The following is a 15,414-nucleotide window of genomic DNA, read 5'->3' on the forward strand; positions in this document are numbered from 1 at the left end:
TTTAAATGCAGACGGTTTGGCTCGCTGAGAAATACGCATTTTTTTCACCACATGTAATCATAATGTAATGAGGTGTATCAAGCAAACAACTGTTTACGTCAAGAAAACTACTGCTTTCCATTGATAATGTAAGTTACATGAGAAATGGAAAAAAAATAAACAGCGTCACACGATCACTATTTGACCGTCACCTTTTGATTGCTATTCTAGATTTAAACATGTGCGTCATGTATAAAGAGGGGGGGGGGAGCCGTTGGGTAACTTGACGAAGGGCTGGTTGATTACAATCTGCAATCTGAAGGCTCTGCTTTTATGTACCATTGACCACCTTTATCAAACGCAGACAAGAAATCTTCTAATCTTTTCTTCGTACATCAGTACACTTAAGGTATGAGCAAAATACTCTTGTTATCTGAGACTTTTGAGTTCCTCCAAAGAGGCACCTGTAAAGAAAAACAACAACAAAAAAACCCTGCAAGAATGGAGAATCGCTTCATCATTTGGAAAGACTTGAGGCTCAAATTTGACTTCCAGATTGAAGCCCCTTTAAAAACAATAGTGTACAGAGATTGGTTTCAAAACCTTTCACCAATGTAGCTAGATTTGATTTTAATTACATCTATTTTGTTGATGTTAACGATTATCATTTCTTCATATTCAACATAAGAACTGCTTACCATTTGGAGCGTGTTCTCCTGATTCATAATTACCTGTTAACTTTTTTGTTCCAATTGAAAACTTGTTTGTTTGACCTGTTCATCCATTTTTAAACAGGTCAGAATTTGTTGGTGTTACAGTTTGTCTTTTTTTTTAGTTTGTGATAAAGATATATAGATCAAGCACAAATATTAGGGCTAGATCTCACTCCAATACCTCCAACACTGGAAGTTTAACACTAGAGCTTCAGGTCAGGTCTTTGAATCACCGTAACTCAACGAACATTCCAACAGTTTCCAAAGCTCAGTAAAGCAGGTTTTGAATTACATTGATCCTGTAAACATCTACAACAGTCAAAAAGTTACAGTAGTTCAAAGAGCGTGTGTCATTTCCTGCTGTCGGTGACAGCTTTGGTATTAAAGGGTTATGAAAGTTTCTTATTTAAACACTCTATGACTTGAGAAGAAGTCTACAATGAAGTTTTAGACTGCTCTGAATAAAAAAAAAAGTTCATTAAGAGGATAATGCTGCAGCATATATGTGGGCTTTTTAAACACCATTACAACAAATCTAGCCTGGAATAGACTATGACAGCTATAGGCTGTGAGATTTCTTCTATACAAGTGTGAGACACAGCTCAAATAGCCTTGGGTACATCATGTGTGATTGTGGTTACATCTTGTCAAAACTTTAATGTAGTGTTTTATTTTGTATACAGTAACAAAATTCTGATTTTCTTTTACCCTAAGATCTATATTTTATGTTCAGAAGTTTGTACATCAATCAGTTTTTTCCTTTTTTAAATTATATTTGAAGTTCAAATGAACATTTTCTTTAGCTATTCCACAAGCAAAGACTTGAATTGTATTAGTTTACTGTTAATATACACATTAACAGTTTGGATAAAGCCAGTCAAAAGCACAAGTTTATCAAGCATCTGTCTTAAGAATATCACCTTATTCTAGATAAGATTGAACGATAGTGCGCAAGTATATCAGCAATAGTTTAATTTTCATGCAACCAGGACTGACTTATATTGAACAAGGACCAGAAATGCAGTGTAAAATGATGCACATGACGAAAACCGCAAAAAATTTACTTACATAGCCAAATTTACTTACATAGCCAAATTTACTTACATAGCCAACGAGCAGATGCGTGAAGTGAGAATGATATAACATGGAGTCTAGATGAAAACATTTGGATTGAAAATTATATTCTAGCGATTCTCTCTCACTCCTCTGTCGATCTCTAAGTTTATTAAGGGTTCAACTACAGCCATATGTTGGAGGCAATGCGGAAAAATTGGGGATCATACACATATTTTCTTTGACTGCCCCGTTATTAGTGAATTTTGGAAAAATATTAAGAGAAAGATTGGAACAATGGTAAAACAAAACATTTCTTTGAGTGTCATGTCGTGTTTGCTGGGGGTACTCCCAGGGGACTTTGGTTCTGATCAGATATATATAGCGCGCATTTTATTATTGGTAGAAAAAAAAAAAACTATGACGAGAAATTGGAAAAAGGTCGCATCACCATCTTTAACAGAATGGAAACAAAGAATCAGATATATTTATTCGATGGAAAAAATGACAGCATCTCTACAACTAAACAGGGATGTCTTTGAACGTAGATGGCACACTGTTAAACTTTATTTGGGGTTGTAACTGTAATATGTACCTTTATTCATGGTTGTATAAGTTTGACTGAACTACTTGTCTCATATTGTCTTACCTTTGTTTTAACTTGAAAAAAATTATTGTACACCTTATTGGATGTGGACTTATGGTCAAATGTATCTCAGGGAATTGTTTTTATTTGTTGTGATGAGAAAGCAAAAAGAAAAAGTAATAAAAAAGAAAATTATGTTCTAAAACAGAATATTCTAGAGTTTTTAGTTTAAAACCTTTGTTCCCATTTTAGATCAATTTTTTATTGTGAAGCCCTTTGGTACCTTCGAGGAGTTGTAAAGTGCTGTATGAATAAAGTTTCATTCATTCATGATCTTTTTTATAAAATAAATGACATTATTTATTAAATAAAGCAATGACCAAAAACACCCTATTATTTTCAAAGACAAAAATTCAGGAAAAATATACTGATACATTCAAAAAAACACAAAAAAACAATAATCGATCCTCTCCCGTCATAATTCTAATAAAGACTTTGAGGGCTGCCTGCAGCTCCTCACCTCTCACAGTTTGCGCAGCTGCACCGTGTCCTGCGCGTCTGTTTCTCATCCAGTAATAATGAAAAAGGCTCATTTCTATGTGCTGCAGCTACGCATATATCTGCGTTTCCTTTTCACCAGTACAGAGTTCCCTCGTTTATCGCAGGACTAAAGTTCTAAAAATAACCCGTGATCGGTGAAATCCAAGGAGAATGATTTATGAACAGACGTTTATGGCAGTAAAACTCCTCACTGCCTCAATATACTTTTCACACACAAATATGAATATTTTCACCCTTTTCTCTCTTGTTTAAATTCTCAAACCTTCATAGAAATTAGTTCCAGGATCTTAGAATGAAAACAAAGATGTGATCTATCACAGATGATTTTTTAAAGTTTAGCTTTGTTTCTGATAGTTCTCTTGGGCTTTTTTTGGGTGTAATTTTTCTCTCTGAAGAGCTCCGCATTTCTGTACAGGAGAGATGGCATGGACTGAGGAGATTGATTGACAGGGTCTCCAGCCAATCAGGACACAGAACAGGGTGCGCTGTTTAAAAAAGGCAGCATGATTGTTCTAAATTAAAAGAACGAGCTAAACCGGGAAAGATGAACTGCGACATAGAAAGGAAAAACTGTTCTGTTTGACAGAGTTTTTGAGAGGGTTTCAGGTTGGAGCACAGACTGCAGAAGGGGGGAATAAAATGTCACGTCTTGATCGTGTGGCCAGATTAAAAAAAAACAAGAAAAACATTGCTCTCTGATATTGTTCAGTGGGCCGGACCAAACATGGAGGCGGGCCAGGTCCAGCCAGTGGGCCGTAGTTTGACCACCCCTGATATAGTAGCTTTTTCCAACCTGTATTGCAGGGTCATACGCAACTCAATTAAAACTAAATCATATCTATATCTATATATCTATATATCTATCTATCTATCTATCTATCTATCTATATCTATATCTATATATATATATATATATATATATATCAGTGACGTGCGGTGAGGTTAATGGCTGGTGAGGCACTGACGTCATCAGTCAGATTTACAAACATATGAACCACACTGAGTAACTTATTCACCATTTGATTGACAACAGTTAACGTGTTTTGTTTAAAATATAATTTCAACGCAGTTTTTTTTCATATACAAACTGCAGCATAGAAAAAAACACAAACGTTATTATCATCTTACCTTTACTTGTAAATAAACTCCATACGCCGCTCCTTCTGTAGAAAATGACTTGCCGCTTGCTGTCACTTCTTCTAGTATTTTTTAGCGTCATAATCTCAGGGCTCACCGGCGCCCCCTAACATGAGGCACGAGGACTGCTGGCCTCACCCAGCGGCTTTTTCGCCGGCGTTTAGCGCTCAGCACAAGAAACACGTCCCTCACATACAGTTATTTATAAAAACAAACACTGTACATCATATACATCTGCTAAATTATGTAAACTCAGCTCATATAGTACAAGTGATTGAACCGACATACAGAGAGACAGCAGTACCGTCTGACTCCATAGGTATTGCGCAATCCAAGGTGAGGCTCAGCAGGCTGGTGCCTCATCGCACGTAACTTAGTATCTGAACGGCAAATGCGGAAATTCAGCGATTTTGAAAAGAAAAAACACACAGAAATGGTACAGTTAAATGGAAAATGACTGCAAAGCACAAATTACTGATTAAATATAATAATTGAATTTATTTTTTCTCTTTTCTTCCCATAATGACAGGTGAGGCACACCCCCCCCTGCCTCTCCTGACTGCACGTCACTGATATATATATATATATATATATATATATATATATATATATATATATATATATATATATATATATATATATACATTTAAAATCTATGTCTGAGTCCATCTTAAAAACAGAGCTTTAAGAATGGTTTCTTCCAGTAGTTTTCCACCTAGATGGGAAACTGCTTGTCGTGGAAGACTACATGCTACAATGATATTCCAGGCATTTCAGTGTGGCATGCCAGTAAAATGCTGTAACTTGTGGTTTTTGGACAATAGTTGTTGTCTCCATTATTCAGGAAATAACTAGTTTGTTTGTCTTTGTAAAAAAAAGTCCACAGTGTTTTTTCTTTGTTGATTTAAAGCAAAAATAAGTTTCTACTGTCTTTTCCAAAGTGTGTTACAGTTGTTTAGATTTTAATAGGGAGCAGTTAGAACAAATATAAAGCATTGTTTTTGTTCATTTTTAACAGTTTCCAGCCCTTCCTTCTAAATTTGATGCAAACCAGAAAGAACAATGGGTTGCAGTTCCTCCAAAGGTCAGTAGAGGCAGAAGGAAGCAATTCTCCACCAACTCACACTACAGAAATAAATAAATCAGATTTCACTCCAAAAATATACATTTGAGGGGGAATCTGTCGTTTTCATTTTACTAGATCTTTAATTTGTACATTTTAAGGGGTGCAGTTTCCTTGATTAGCAGGTGAATTGTTTGATGCTGACAGACCTTCAAACCCAACACTTTCCATCTGTTTTCAGAACAGGTGGGTGGAGTAAAACAGGATGCCTATTATAAGTATTTATCTCAGATTCCCACTGGTATAAGTTTTGGCTAAAAATGTCGATTTTAGGTCAGTGAATCGGATCGTTAAAAATGAACTAATGTCAACCACAAATTATGATATGAATCAAATCATTGTTAAATGAATCGTTACACCCCAGTGATGTCAGATTACTGTCTAGTTTATGAGCATCTGTGATTTTCAAACAAACGTAAGTTCGTGCAGCCTAATTTTGGATGCTCACCCCGCAACCCATCAGTGACCTCCACCTGGTTCCATCTCTCCTCCTTTTCCTCCCTGATTTCCTCTCTCCTCCCCTGCCTCACCCCAGTGTGCACAGGAAGCTCTGATTCCATAGCGCCTGCTCTTCTGATGATCAGAGAGGAAAAACACAATGCCTTCAGTGTGCTAAAAGAGCTCGACTCATAAAATGCATGTGCCAAGAGAGAGAAGAGGGAGAGAATGGAACATGCTTTTACTATTAAGGCTCAGGTTTTTTTTTCTTTCCATACGAATTTACCCAGGAAAATCCCCCTCATCAGGAAAGGTCTGATCCAGACAGACACCAGACTGAAGAAGAGAAACACAGATACAAACAGACTGACATAAAAGGCTGCAGTAAACTCTCAGTTTTTTAAGTGACACACAGCTTTATGGGGCAACGTGACAGCCGGCTGACCTGGGCCGGCACATTAAAGTCTAAAAAAAAGAAGAAGATTTTCTTTTCAGCTCAAAGGCAATCCCACTCTCAAAAGCTTAAAAGTTGTTCAGACAATCATTCTGCTCACGTGGACTTACTGAGAGATGAGCAGGATGAGGGGAACGTGTGAGCTTTTTATTTGGTGGCCTCAACAGTTGGTACCATTTAAGAAAATTAGGTCACACTCTTCCTTTTGTGTGTCTGTGTATCCGCTAGACATTGCTGCAAGATTATCTCTAATATAAACAGTTGTGCATTTAAAAACCTAAAAGAGAAACATTCTAATTTGAACTGAATTGCAATCAAAAACTTCATTTTTTAACGTCTATACTTGACAAGAAAAATGGCTGATGAAACAGAAAAAAATGAGAGAGAAAAAGCCATGGACACAGCTCACAAAACCATCCTAGAATCAAGTAGGAGTGACTGATTGATAACCCTCCTATATTATAAAAATGTTGACAATCCAATTTTCAGATTTTCGTTTTTTCAGCATTTCAGTTTTCCCTGGACGCCCCATCTTTCTTTCAATATCTGGAAGTCTGTATATTAAAGTTTATCATATTGAATGTTTCTATGATGGATGACCACCTCTCACCCTTCAACATCTGGGACTTTATCTTACTCCCCTTCCAGCCCCCATGACCCTGGACAGGAAGAAGTGCAGGAAGAAAATCTGACGGAATGAATGACCTTTTGGAGAACACTACAATTTTCAGTGAGTTAACTGATGTACATCGTACTATTAGATTAAGCAAAACCTACAGTTAGTTCATCATTTTTCAAATAGATGCTTTTTTTAACAGAAAAATAGATTTAAAATTGTTTGAAATTTGGCAATCAAAGTTATTAATAAAAGATATCAAGAACCAATAAAAGCTGAACTGCACCAAAGCAAAAAGGACAGATCGAACTATTGAGAGGCTCTCAGGCGTCTGCAGATAAGCTAAGGCTGGAAATGCACAGAAAGCTGTAGAAAGTGAGGTGCCCATCATTTTTATTGAGCATTCATAAATGTAGCAAACCCCTGGAGCAGCTGATGAGTGTGCATGTCACCACCACACAGGAGTGAATCGCCCATGACAGATGACAGAAAAATCTGCCCACCTTTGCAATGTTAAACCAGCAGACCTTAAAACTGAGACATTTTTGATCAGGTAAAACAAAAACAAAACAAATCACACTCAATAATAAGCAAAAACTTAAAAAAAATTGTAGGATTTCAAACATTTATGCAAGTTTTTTGCACCAAAGCTCCCATGTGGTCCAGTTTAGCAAATTTGCTAACAGAATTTTAGCAAAACGTTCATTTGCCTTAAATAGAAACATGATTAAATATACATATACCATATAATCAGGGCACTCTGAATGGAGAGACTAATGGTATCTGCAGGGAAGCACCCTTTGACTAATAGGAAAAGTCAGATATGGATGTTTAGGATTTTACTATTATGTAATCTACAGACACTTTCCAAAAAATTAGAATATCATGAAAAAGTGTGTTCATTTCAATGAGTCCATAATTAAATAAATAAACTTTCACAGAATATAGATTCAGGGCCCAATTGATTTCAAGTATTTTTTTGTTTATTTTTTTTTACATAAATTGGGGTTCTGTTTCATTAAACCCATGAAAACAGGATTTCAGAAAATTGGAATACTGTGGAGAAATCTGCCCAAATTTAGCAGGGCATTAATGTTTTAAACTGAGTTTCACCTGCTATCATCTACTAAACTCAAAGCACATGCACGGGTTCCCCAGATGTCCTTATATTGTCTCAGTTTGTTTTAATATAGGAGACTTCAGATTTGACAACTAGCCAGAAGACCATCGTTGGTATCCTCCATAGTCTGGGTAAGCGACACAGGTTCATAGCCAAGGAGGGCTAAGGGAAGGGTAAATTGTGGCAGGAGAAGATGCACCAGCAAAAGAGACGACCATGGGCTTCAGAAATAGTGGAATGAGGTGGACGGACAGCTACAAAAACCACAATATTCTGCAGCACTGCAACAGTCTACCAGAATGTTCTAGAGGACTTCAGGATTCCTTCTGCTGAGGATCTGGATGGAGACGTAGATTTCATCTTTCACAATGAACCAGCTCAGTGTTGAAGATGGACCTATTTTGAAAATACTTTATTTTGACTGATTTGATGTGATCATAATCTGTCTTTATCTTTTTGCAAAAACTGAGTAGTAATTGGAAATTTCTCCACAGTTTTTTTTTTTCATGGGTTTTATGAGCTGAAAATGTAATCAATATTTTACTAAAGTCTAATTATTTTGATTGGAATTATTTTCAATTATATTTTTTTTTTGGTAAAGGGTCTGTATATCGGGTCTCATGTATAAAAAAATAACTTGTACAACAGATCAATTCCCTTCTGTGCCACAAATGTTTGTACTAGTCAGATTGTTTAGTTATGTACAGTGGTGCTAAAGCTGGAGGGTAACTTCCCATCATGAGAGAAGTCAAAGTACATGACAGGAAAATGAGCGACAACTGATGTATTTTCAACAAGTGTAGCTCGTCAATTGCGTATTGTGGTAGCTCATGGAAACCACGCGCTGACCAACACTCTGTGATGCTATATGACTTGCACAGATGATATGCAATTAGTCGTTAGAGCACACCTCCCAAAGCAGCCTGCAACTAATGCAATAACCTGTCAAACAGGAGAGTCTGTATCATGTCCATTGTAGCTACAGGGAGCAAAAACAACATCAAAACACCAGACTATTTTTGCCCCACTGAAGTGTAAATATACATGCTCTTTTCCTAATACTAGACCCACTCCATGCAAACAAATATATGAAGGGGTAAATAAACAGAAACAGAACAATCTTCATGCAAAAAGCACTAAGGTTTAGAAATGAAGTTTACACCCTTTGTTTTCAAGAATATGCAGTTGCTTGGATTGCTAAAATGGAACCATTTCAGTTCTGGAAAGTTCTATGGAGGTTTTTGGTTGAGAAAGCATTTTCCACATTCTCATTTGGACTAAAGAGGAGTGCTGAGGAATAAGAACAAAGGAAAGGAAAGTCAGAAAAGGGTTAATGTTAATGATACACCTCTTCTCTGCACACCTGCAGTGTGTGGCATGGCTCATGAGCACTAAGGCTAGGTATCACTGCCAAAGAATTTAAGTGTTTTGAATCAGGGGTCCCCAATAAAATTGATTATTCTAATTTTTAAAAAATTGATTACATTCAAATTTGTTTAAATTCTTTTCCAAAACCAAATACATCGGATCATAAAAAGGAAGTGACTATTGGCATATAATTAGTGCGGGGTTAAGGTTAAAATATGTGAGGGCAATGCAGCTATGTGCCTGTTGTGACCAACAAGAATTTCCATCAGTTTTTGTGTTTGGTCGCACATAAATATGTACGAATAACATTGACCTGATAAAAAATGTTTTCACATAACAGAACAAAGGTGGAATTTGGATTAGCAAAATTTTATAAATTTAAAAGCGTTTTGAGTACCGTAGTCTTTTAATTATGATTGTGCCATTTTTCTGCAAAATCAAAAAAAACTGTCATTTTCTAGGACATCGTTTCTGCAGAGCAGGAGGAGTTCATCAGAAATTTGCCTCGGAGTTGTGAGCGAGACTGTTGGCATGGAGTAAGCCTGCCCTTGGTTCACATCATCTCTTTGTTTACATGCTCTTCTGCTAGCTTACAGCCCTTCATAACAACAAACAAACATTAACATAATGCTCACAATTTTTGTGAGCATTATTACTGGAGCTATCCAGCCATACAGTTTGGAGTCAGATGCCAGCTCTAAGAAGGAAAATGAAGTTGGTAAATGGCGTATACTTATATAGTGCTTTTCTACCTACAAGGACAAAGCGCGTTTACAGTCACAAACCCATTCACCCAGTCACACACACTGGTGGCCACTCCGCTGCCAAACACAGGCGCCCGCCTACCACCAGAGGCAAGGTGGGGTTCAGTGTCTTGCCCAAGGACACTTCGACGCATGGGCGTGCAAGGCGGGAATTGAACCTACAACCTTACAATCATGGGTTGACCGCCCTACCGCTGCACCACGGCCGCCCCCTTTGTTGTACATGGATCAAGTCGTCTAGAAGTGGATGCATCAGAACGGAGCAGAGCAGACCCGCCGACTATAGCACCTATGTCACTGTAACAGCCTGCTCCTGATTCACAACTATTTGAATGAAGAGATAATCAGAAATGCTGGTTAAATCTTTATTTTCTTTATATACGTCCTCCATCATGAGAAAAATGGCACAAGTTACGTTAAAAACACCAAAAACACAGTTTTTATTGGAGTGGGTCCTTATCTTCTCGTGCCGTGATCCTGAGTGTGAACAAATTTGTGTGTTTGCCCACTGCCCTTCTGCACTGAAAGATTTTTTCATGACTCCTGACTGTGTGTGCATGCTCTACAAGCTCCTGTCCAGGACTTTGATTTATCAAGACCGACAGAGAGTAAGCGTTACAACTCCCTCCAACTGTAAACGATGTTACAAGGCTTATTTGGCGGCTTCCATCCTGCCAACGACATGACAGACAGCTCCAACTCTGTTCTTTCTCCTGCTCTCAACCTCCTGCACGGTTGTTTACCTAGTAGCAAAGGGGGAAATGTTTACAATGATTGTGATAAAACAGATGGACACTTGAAGGTTTTGTTAATAATAAATGATCCAAACAGTCTGCCAGGACATCCACCCCGGAGCTGCCACACATGGAGCACCACGGTTCGGGCAGGAGTGCAGAAGAAAAGTATTTGGAAAGTGGTTGGAAGCGTGCTGTCAATCCCACCAGTTTATTTATGAAGCGGTTTATTTTGATAAACCCTCTGATGGTTTGATGCGAGCAGCTCACCAATCCTTTTGACCCTCCCATCATAAATAGAAAAATAAGCGCTGGAGAGAGCGTGTTAGGTCGTTCCCATGTGGAAGTACAGTTGAGGGACCCTGGGATGGAGGAGGCAGGAGGGTTTTTTATGTTGTTGCAGGAAAATAAAAGTGTCTGCATGCATAGAAAGCACAGACTTCACAGCAGGGAGAAGGATGAGGGGAGAGGGAGGGGATTGATCTGTGGCAGTGTGGGAGAAAAAGAGGGAAGAGGAAATAAAAAAAAGGAGGCCTTGGGGTTGAATATGGGAGAGACACGATACACCGCTGAACTGCAGGAAAAAGAGAAAGTCAGCCAGGGGGACGGCAGATCGATTCCTCCCACGAGTCCCACAGCAAACAGACTTCTTTTTTTTCTTTTTCTCTCCCCGTCTGCATAGTTCACCTCTGCTGCAGCCTGATATCGTCCCATCAGCAGTCATCTGTATCACTCTCTCCATCTCACTCCCTCCCCTTTTCTCTTTGTCTGCACACTCAGGCCAGTTCATGGTTCTGAGGTCACTGGGAAAGATCTTGAGACTTTTCTGTGCAGTTTTCTTCTCACAGTAACTGGGATTTGAAGCATAAGGCCAAAAATCTATCAGAGGGCCGTGCACAAAAGAAACCAACCAAGTGTAGAATTGAACAAAAAAATGCAATAAGACATAAAAGGAAATTAATTCACATCAAAAACATACTTGCCAACAATGCACAGAGGAAACCACATAAGCCACATTCTGTCTAGTTGTTCCTCCTACGTTTCTTTAGAAGGACAAAAAAAAAAAAAAAAAAAGACATTTAACCACATTCACTCCTTCCTCACAAGATCTGTCCAGCAGGGAGTGTGCATGGGTCATCCCTTATCTTATTCAGGAGGTGAGGCTTGATTTCCGGCCACAGTTTTACTCACTGACGGGATGTAGCCCGACTTGGTGCCACAGACTCTTGTCTTGTAGGGTTTTTTGGCACAACTTTACGCGCATTCTTGCCTTTTATTGCGTCTCTCAGATAGTTCCATCAAGCAGTCTGACTGGCAAAACAACTCTGGGCTGCAGAGGAGTGGATGCGGGCCTGCAGCTGCCCCGCTGACAGCTGTTAAAAGCATTTTGGAATTCACAAACTGCGCGCAACACAAGCCGCAGCCGTTGGAGACAACTTCAGAAAAGCGCAAACACCCTTTTGGAAAAATAAGACGGAAAAGTTCGCTTACCCGCTGCCGAAACTCCCTGCATTTTTGCACAAAGTTCCTCTCAGATGTTCCTCCTCCGTTGAGCCCGTCCTTTCCTCGGAATAGTCTGGTTCCAGCGTTCAGTGGACTTGATTCGAGAGAAGCGCGTGCACTTTCGGAGCTCCTCTTTTGTCTGGCTGGCCGCAAAAATAAAACACCAGGGCTAGTGGCGACGCGTCATTGTTTCCTGGTACACTCGAGATATGCTATCCGGCTGCGTTTTGTCCCGGTTAAAAGCGGCGTATTCCTCCATGCAGCCGTTCCTCCTTCCTCTCAAGAGTCAGAAGTCTCCGCTAGAGAAAAAGAAGGGCGCGCGCACCCGCCTGAGCGATGCGCGAGCACGACAGCTCCATTCATTGGAGTACAGGAAGCATAATTTCACCATAAATCTAGAAATATTTACGATGCAGTTCCTCAACTACAACTTATTTCAATATGGTCTACTTTTTAGGACTGCTGGTTTAAAACCTGACATGCCCATGGGCGCAGAGGCATGACATGAGCTGTCACGTGAAGTCATGCCAAGGATGAAGAAGCCTCTTTGAATAAATGGCTCAGCTCAGAAAACTCCACATCTGCCTATTAGGGTGGAAAGAACCGCGGAACATGAAGTAGGGCTGGGTTTCCATGTCACTGCTCATCCTTTCACTGATTATCTGAAGTTTCCAGTGAATGCTGGGCCTGACAGAGGCAAAGGCAAAGGCAGAGGCAAAGCATAGCAGATCGTGAACCACATTTCTATGTCCCTCCCTTTCTTCTTTTTTTCCTCCTAATTTAAATACAATTCAAAATTTGGGAAGTTTGTTCACACAATATTTAAACAAATGTTAACAGTCACTTACTGTGACATGCCAAAGATTGCATATGCTTGTGTGTGTGTTTTTTCTTTTTGTGGTCTGCCACTTTTTGAGCTTTAATTTCATAGTTATTGTTTAGCCTATTTATTCTTATGCATCCTATTCTTTATACATGTTTGCTAAACACAGGCACAGCTATCTTTTTTTCTATTAAATATAATGATTTATGCTTGAAATTTGCTTTTGTCTTTGGAAAATCAAATTGGATTTGGCATTTTATTTATTCAAATTTTTTAATAATCTTTTTTTTAATGAATTATTATATACATATTGAAGTGGCCTTATAGTTGCTGAGTTAAGTAACTATCTTTTCATGCCTAAATCGTGCTTTCCTCTTGTTCCTTTGATACACACAGCTCCTGCTTCCCTGACTTACTAAAAGTGTGTGTTCATTCATTGGCACACTTTTAACCCCTTTGTGTGAACTGCCCTCTTGTCAGCGGTCGTCCATCAACACGGACAGCAGCAGGGTCTGTGAGGATGGGGGTGTCTTCCTTTGAGAGTGGGATTGTCCATGTCATTGACACTAAGGGTGTAACAATTAATCGATGCTTCAATTTATATCAGATCAATCCGTCTGAGCCAAGTTGTTAGTGCAATCAGCCTATACTAATTTAAAATGGTTTTAAAATGAAATAAATCGGTTATAATCGACATTGGAAAATACTATTTGGATTGAGGCATGGTTGGTTTATGTAAAAACGACCAAGTGCCACCACAGCGGATGACACAAGTGATGGCTGCAAAAAAGAAGATCAAGCCATCATTTCAGCCCAATGTAAATAGCTGACTGATATTTAGAATTAATCAAACCTGTAATTGAAAACAAATAAATGATCTTTTTGTTTTATTTCTTAACTTGTGTGCATGGGAGACGAAACAAATCTGGCTGCCTGTCTCAATGCTGGCAGTGCTATGAACAAACCACAAACAGACTCTAAATGCTGCTCTGCTCACGACTCCGGCAAAAAATATCAGATGAGCGGAGGAGGAAAGAGGAATTAACAAGAGGGGGAAAGGTGAGAGACTGCCAGGGATCCACCACAAGAGATAATTAGAAGTGCCAAAGAATGAAGGCAAGTGAAGAAGATGATCATTGAAAGTGTGCAATGGGTGTGAAAGCCAACGTGTATGTGTGAGATGAGATGCTTTCATCCCAGTAGTGGTTACATGACGGATCACAGTCTTGACTCAGGTGCCAGCCTCATTCGCTCACTCCCTTCAGGTGCAAATGAAAGGCTCACACTCCTTGAATTATCACTTTCCAACGGAAACAGACAAAGCTGATTCTTACGAAAATACTTTTTGGAAATAAGAAACGAAAAGGTTCCAACCCAAGGCTAGAGAGGAACAAACTTCAGCTCATGCTTTGCTTATTAATCTGTTAAAATCATTTTTAGTCCACAAGAGATGAATTGTCTCACTGTGAGAAAACTGAATCCCTCCATGTGCGCCATGTGTACCCCTGATGATTTGTAAAGTTCACACAGACCAGCTGACTTTGGCCGTCTGATCCACATGGAAGCATCACATGACACATATAAAGAAGAGTCTTTGTGAGTGCAAAAAAACACAGCATCTCTCCTTAGAGACCAATTATAGCCAGTTAAGTTGCTTAGTAGAACTGTAGCTGCTACTGAAGACGTCAACAGTTGTGCAAGAGGGACCCCAAGAGGTACATTAGAAAAATGCACAAGCAGAGGTCTGAATTCCCAGCTTTGTAAGTAAGATTACGGCATATTCCACTTACAGAGCGGCACCACTGACTGCAAAGTAAAGCTTGACAAAAGATGAGGTCACGTGACCCGATGGTTTTCATCTGCCTGTAAAATAAAGGGCAGGACTGCCGCTGACCCACATTTCAAGACAGACACCAACAAATGCTCCACTGTTGCTACGGTGATATCATCAGCTGTCAGTGGAGTGACCTCTCACCCCCCCTTCTCACATTAATTCTCTGGCATTCAAATTCAATCATCACGGCATATGGCGAGTTGTAGCAGCTGGTTCTGCTGTAATAAATCAAAGCTATGTGTGCGTATCATTTACTGGTATGATTTCAGGTTTCATCCTGGAGCTTAAAAGCAGCTGTGTGTGCCATAACGAACATAGATGTTCTGTAGGGGGGGGGCTTTTGCCTTAATTAAACTCAAAGCATTTATTTATGTCTGTTGAAAGCAAAAAATAAATTGCATCAAACATATGATCTGTTATCTTGTACTGAGGCACTGAATGGAGCTTTCCAAAGATGCAACTAAAAAAATGTTAGTTAATTTAGGCTCTTTTGTATGTAATTCTCTGCATGCTTAAAGAGCATTAGAATATACATTTTCTTACCACTTTGCAGGGCTGTCAGGGCTTCTCTTACCAAGGTAATCACAGCAACAGACACAATCCCTGAC

General features: G+C 39.1%; 1 protein-coding gene across 1 annotated transcript in view; it reads right to left on the minus strand.

Annotated features, from left to right (window-relative positions):
- The window catches only part of LOC101171411 (FYVE, RhoGEF and PH domain-containing protein 3), a 60,415-nt gene extending 47,968 nt beyond the window's left edge, over positions 1-12,447 (minus strand). The window contains exon 1 of the mRNA XM_023956696.1: positions 12,138-12,447. Coding sequence (XP_023812464.1) covers positions 12,138-12,159 — 22 coding nt within the window. The 5' untranslated portion in view covers positions 12,160-12,447. The remainder of the gene's footprint in view (positions 1-12,137) is intronic.
- Positions 12,448-15,414: the final 2,967 nt, after the last annotated feature.

This window comes from Oryzias latipes, chromosome 7 (assembly GCF_002234675.1).
Source record: "Oryzias latipes chromosome 7, ASM223467v1".
NCBI lineage: Eukaryota > Metazoa > Chordata > Actinopteri > Beloniformes > Adrianichthyidae > Oryzias > Oryzias latipes.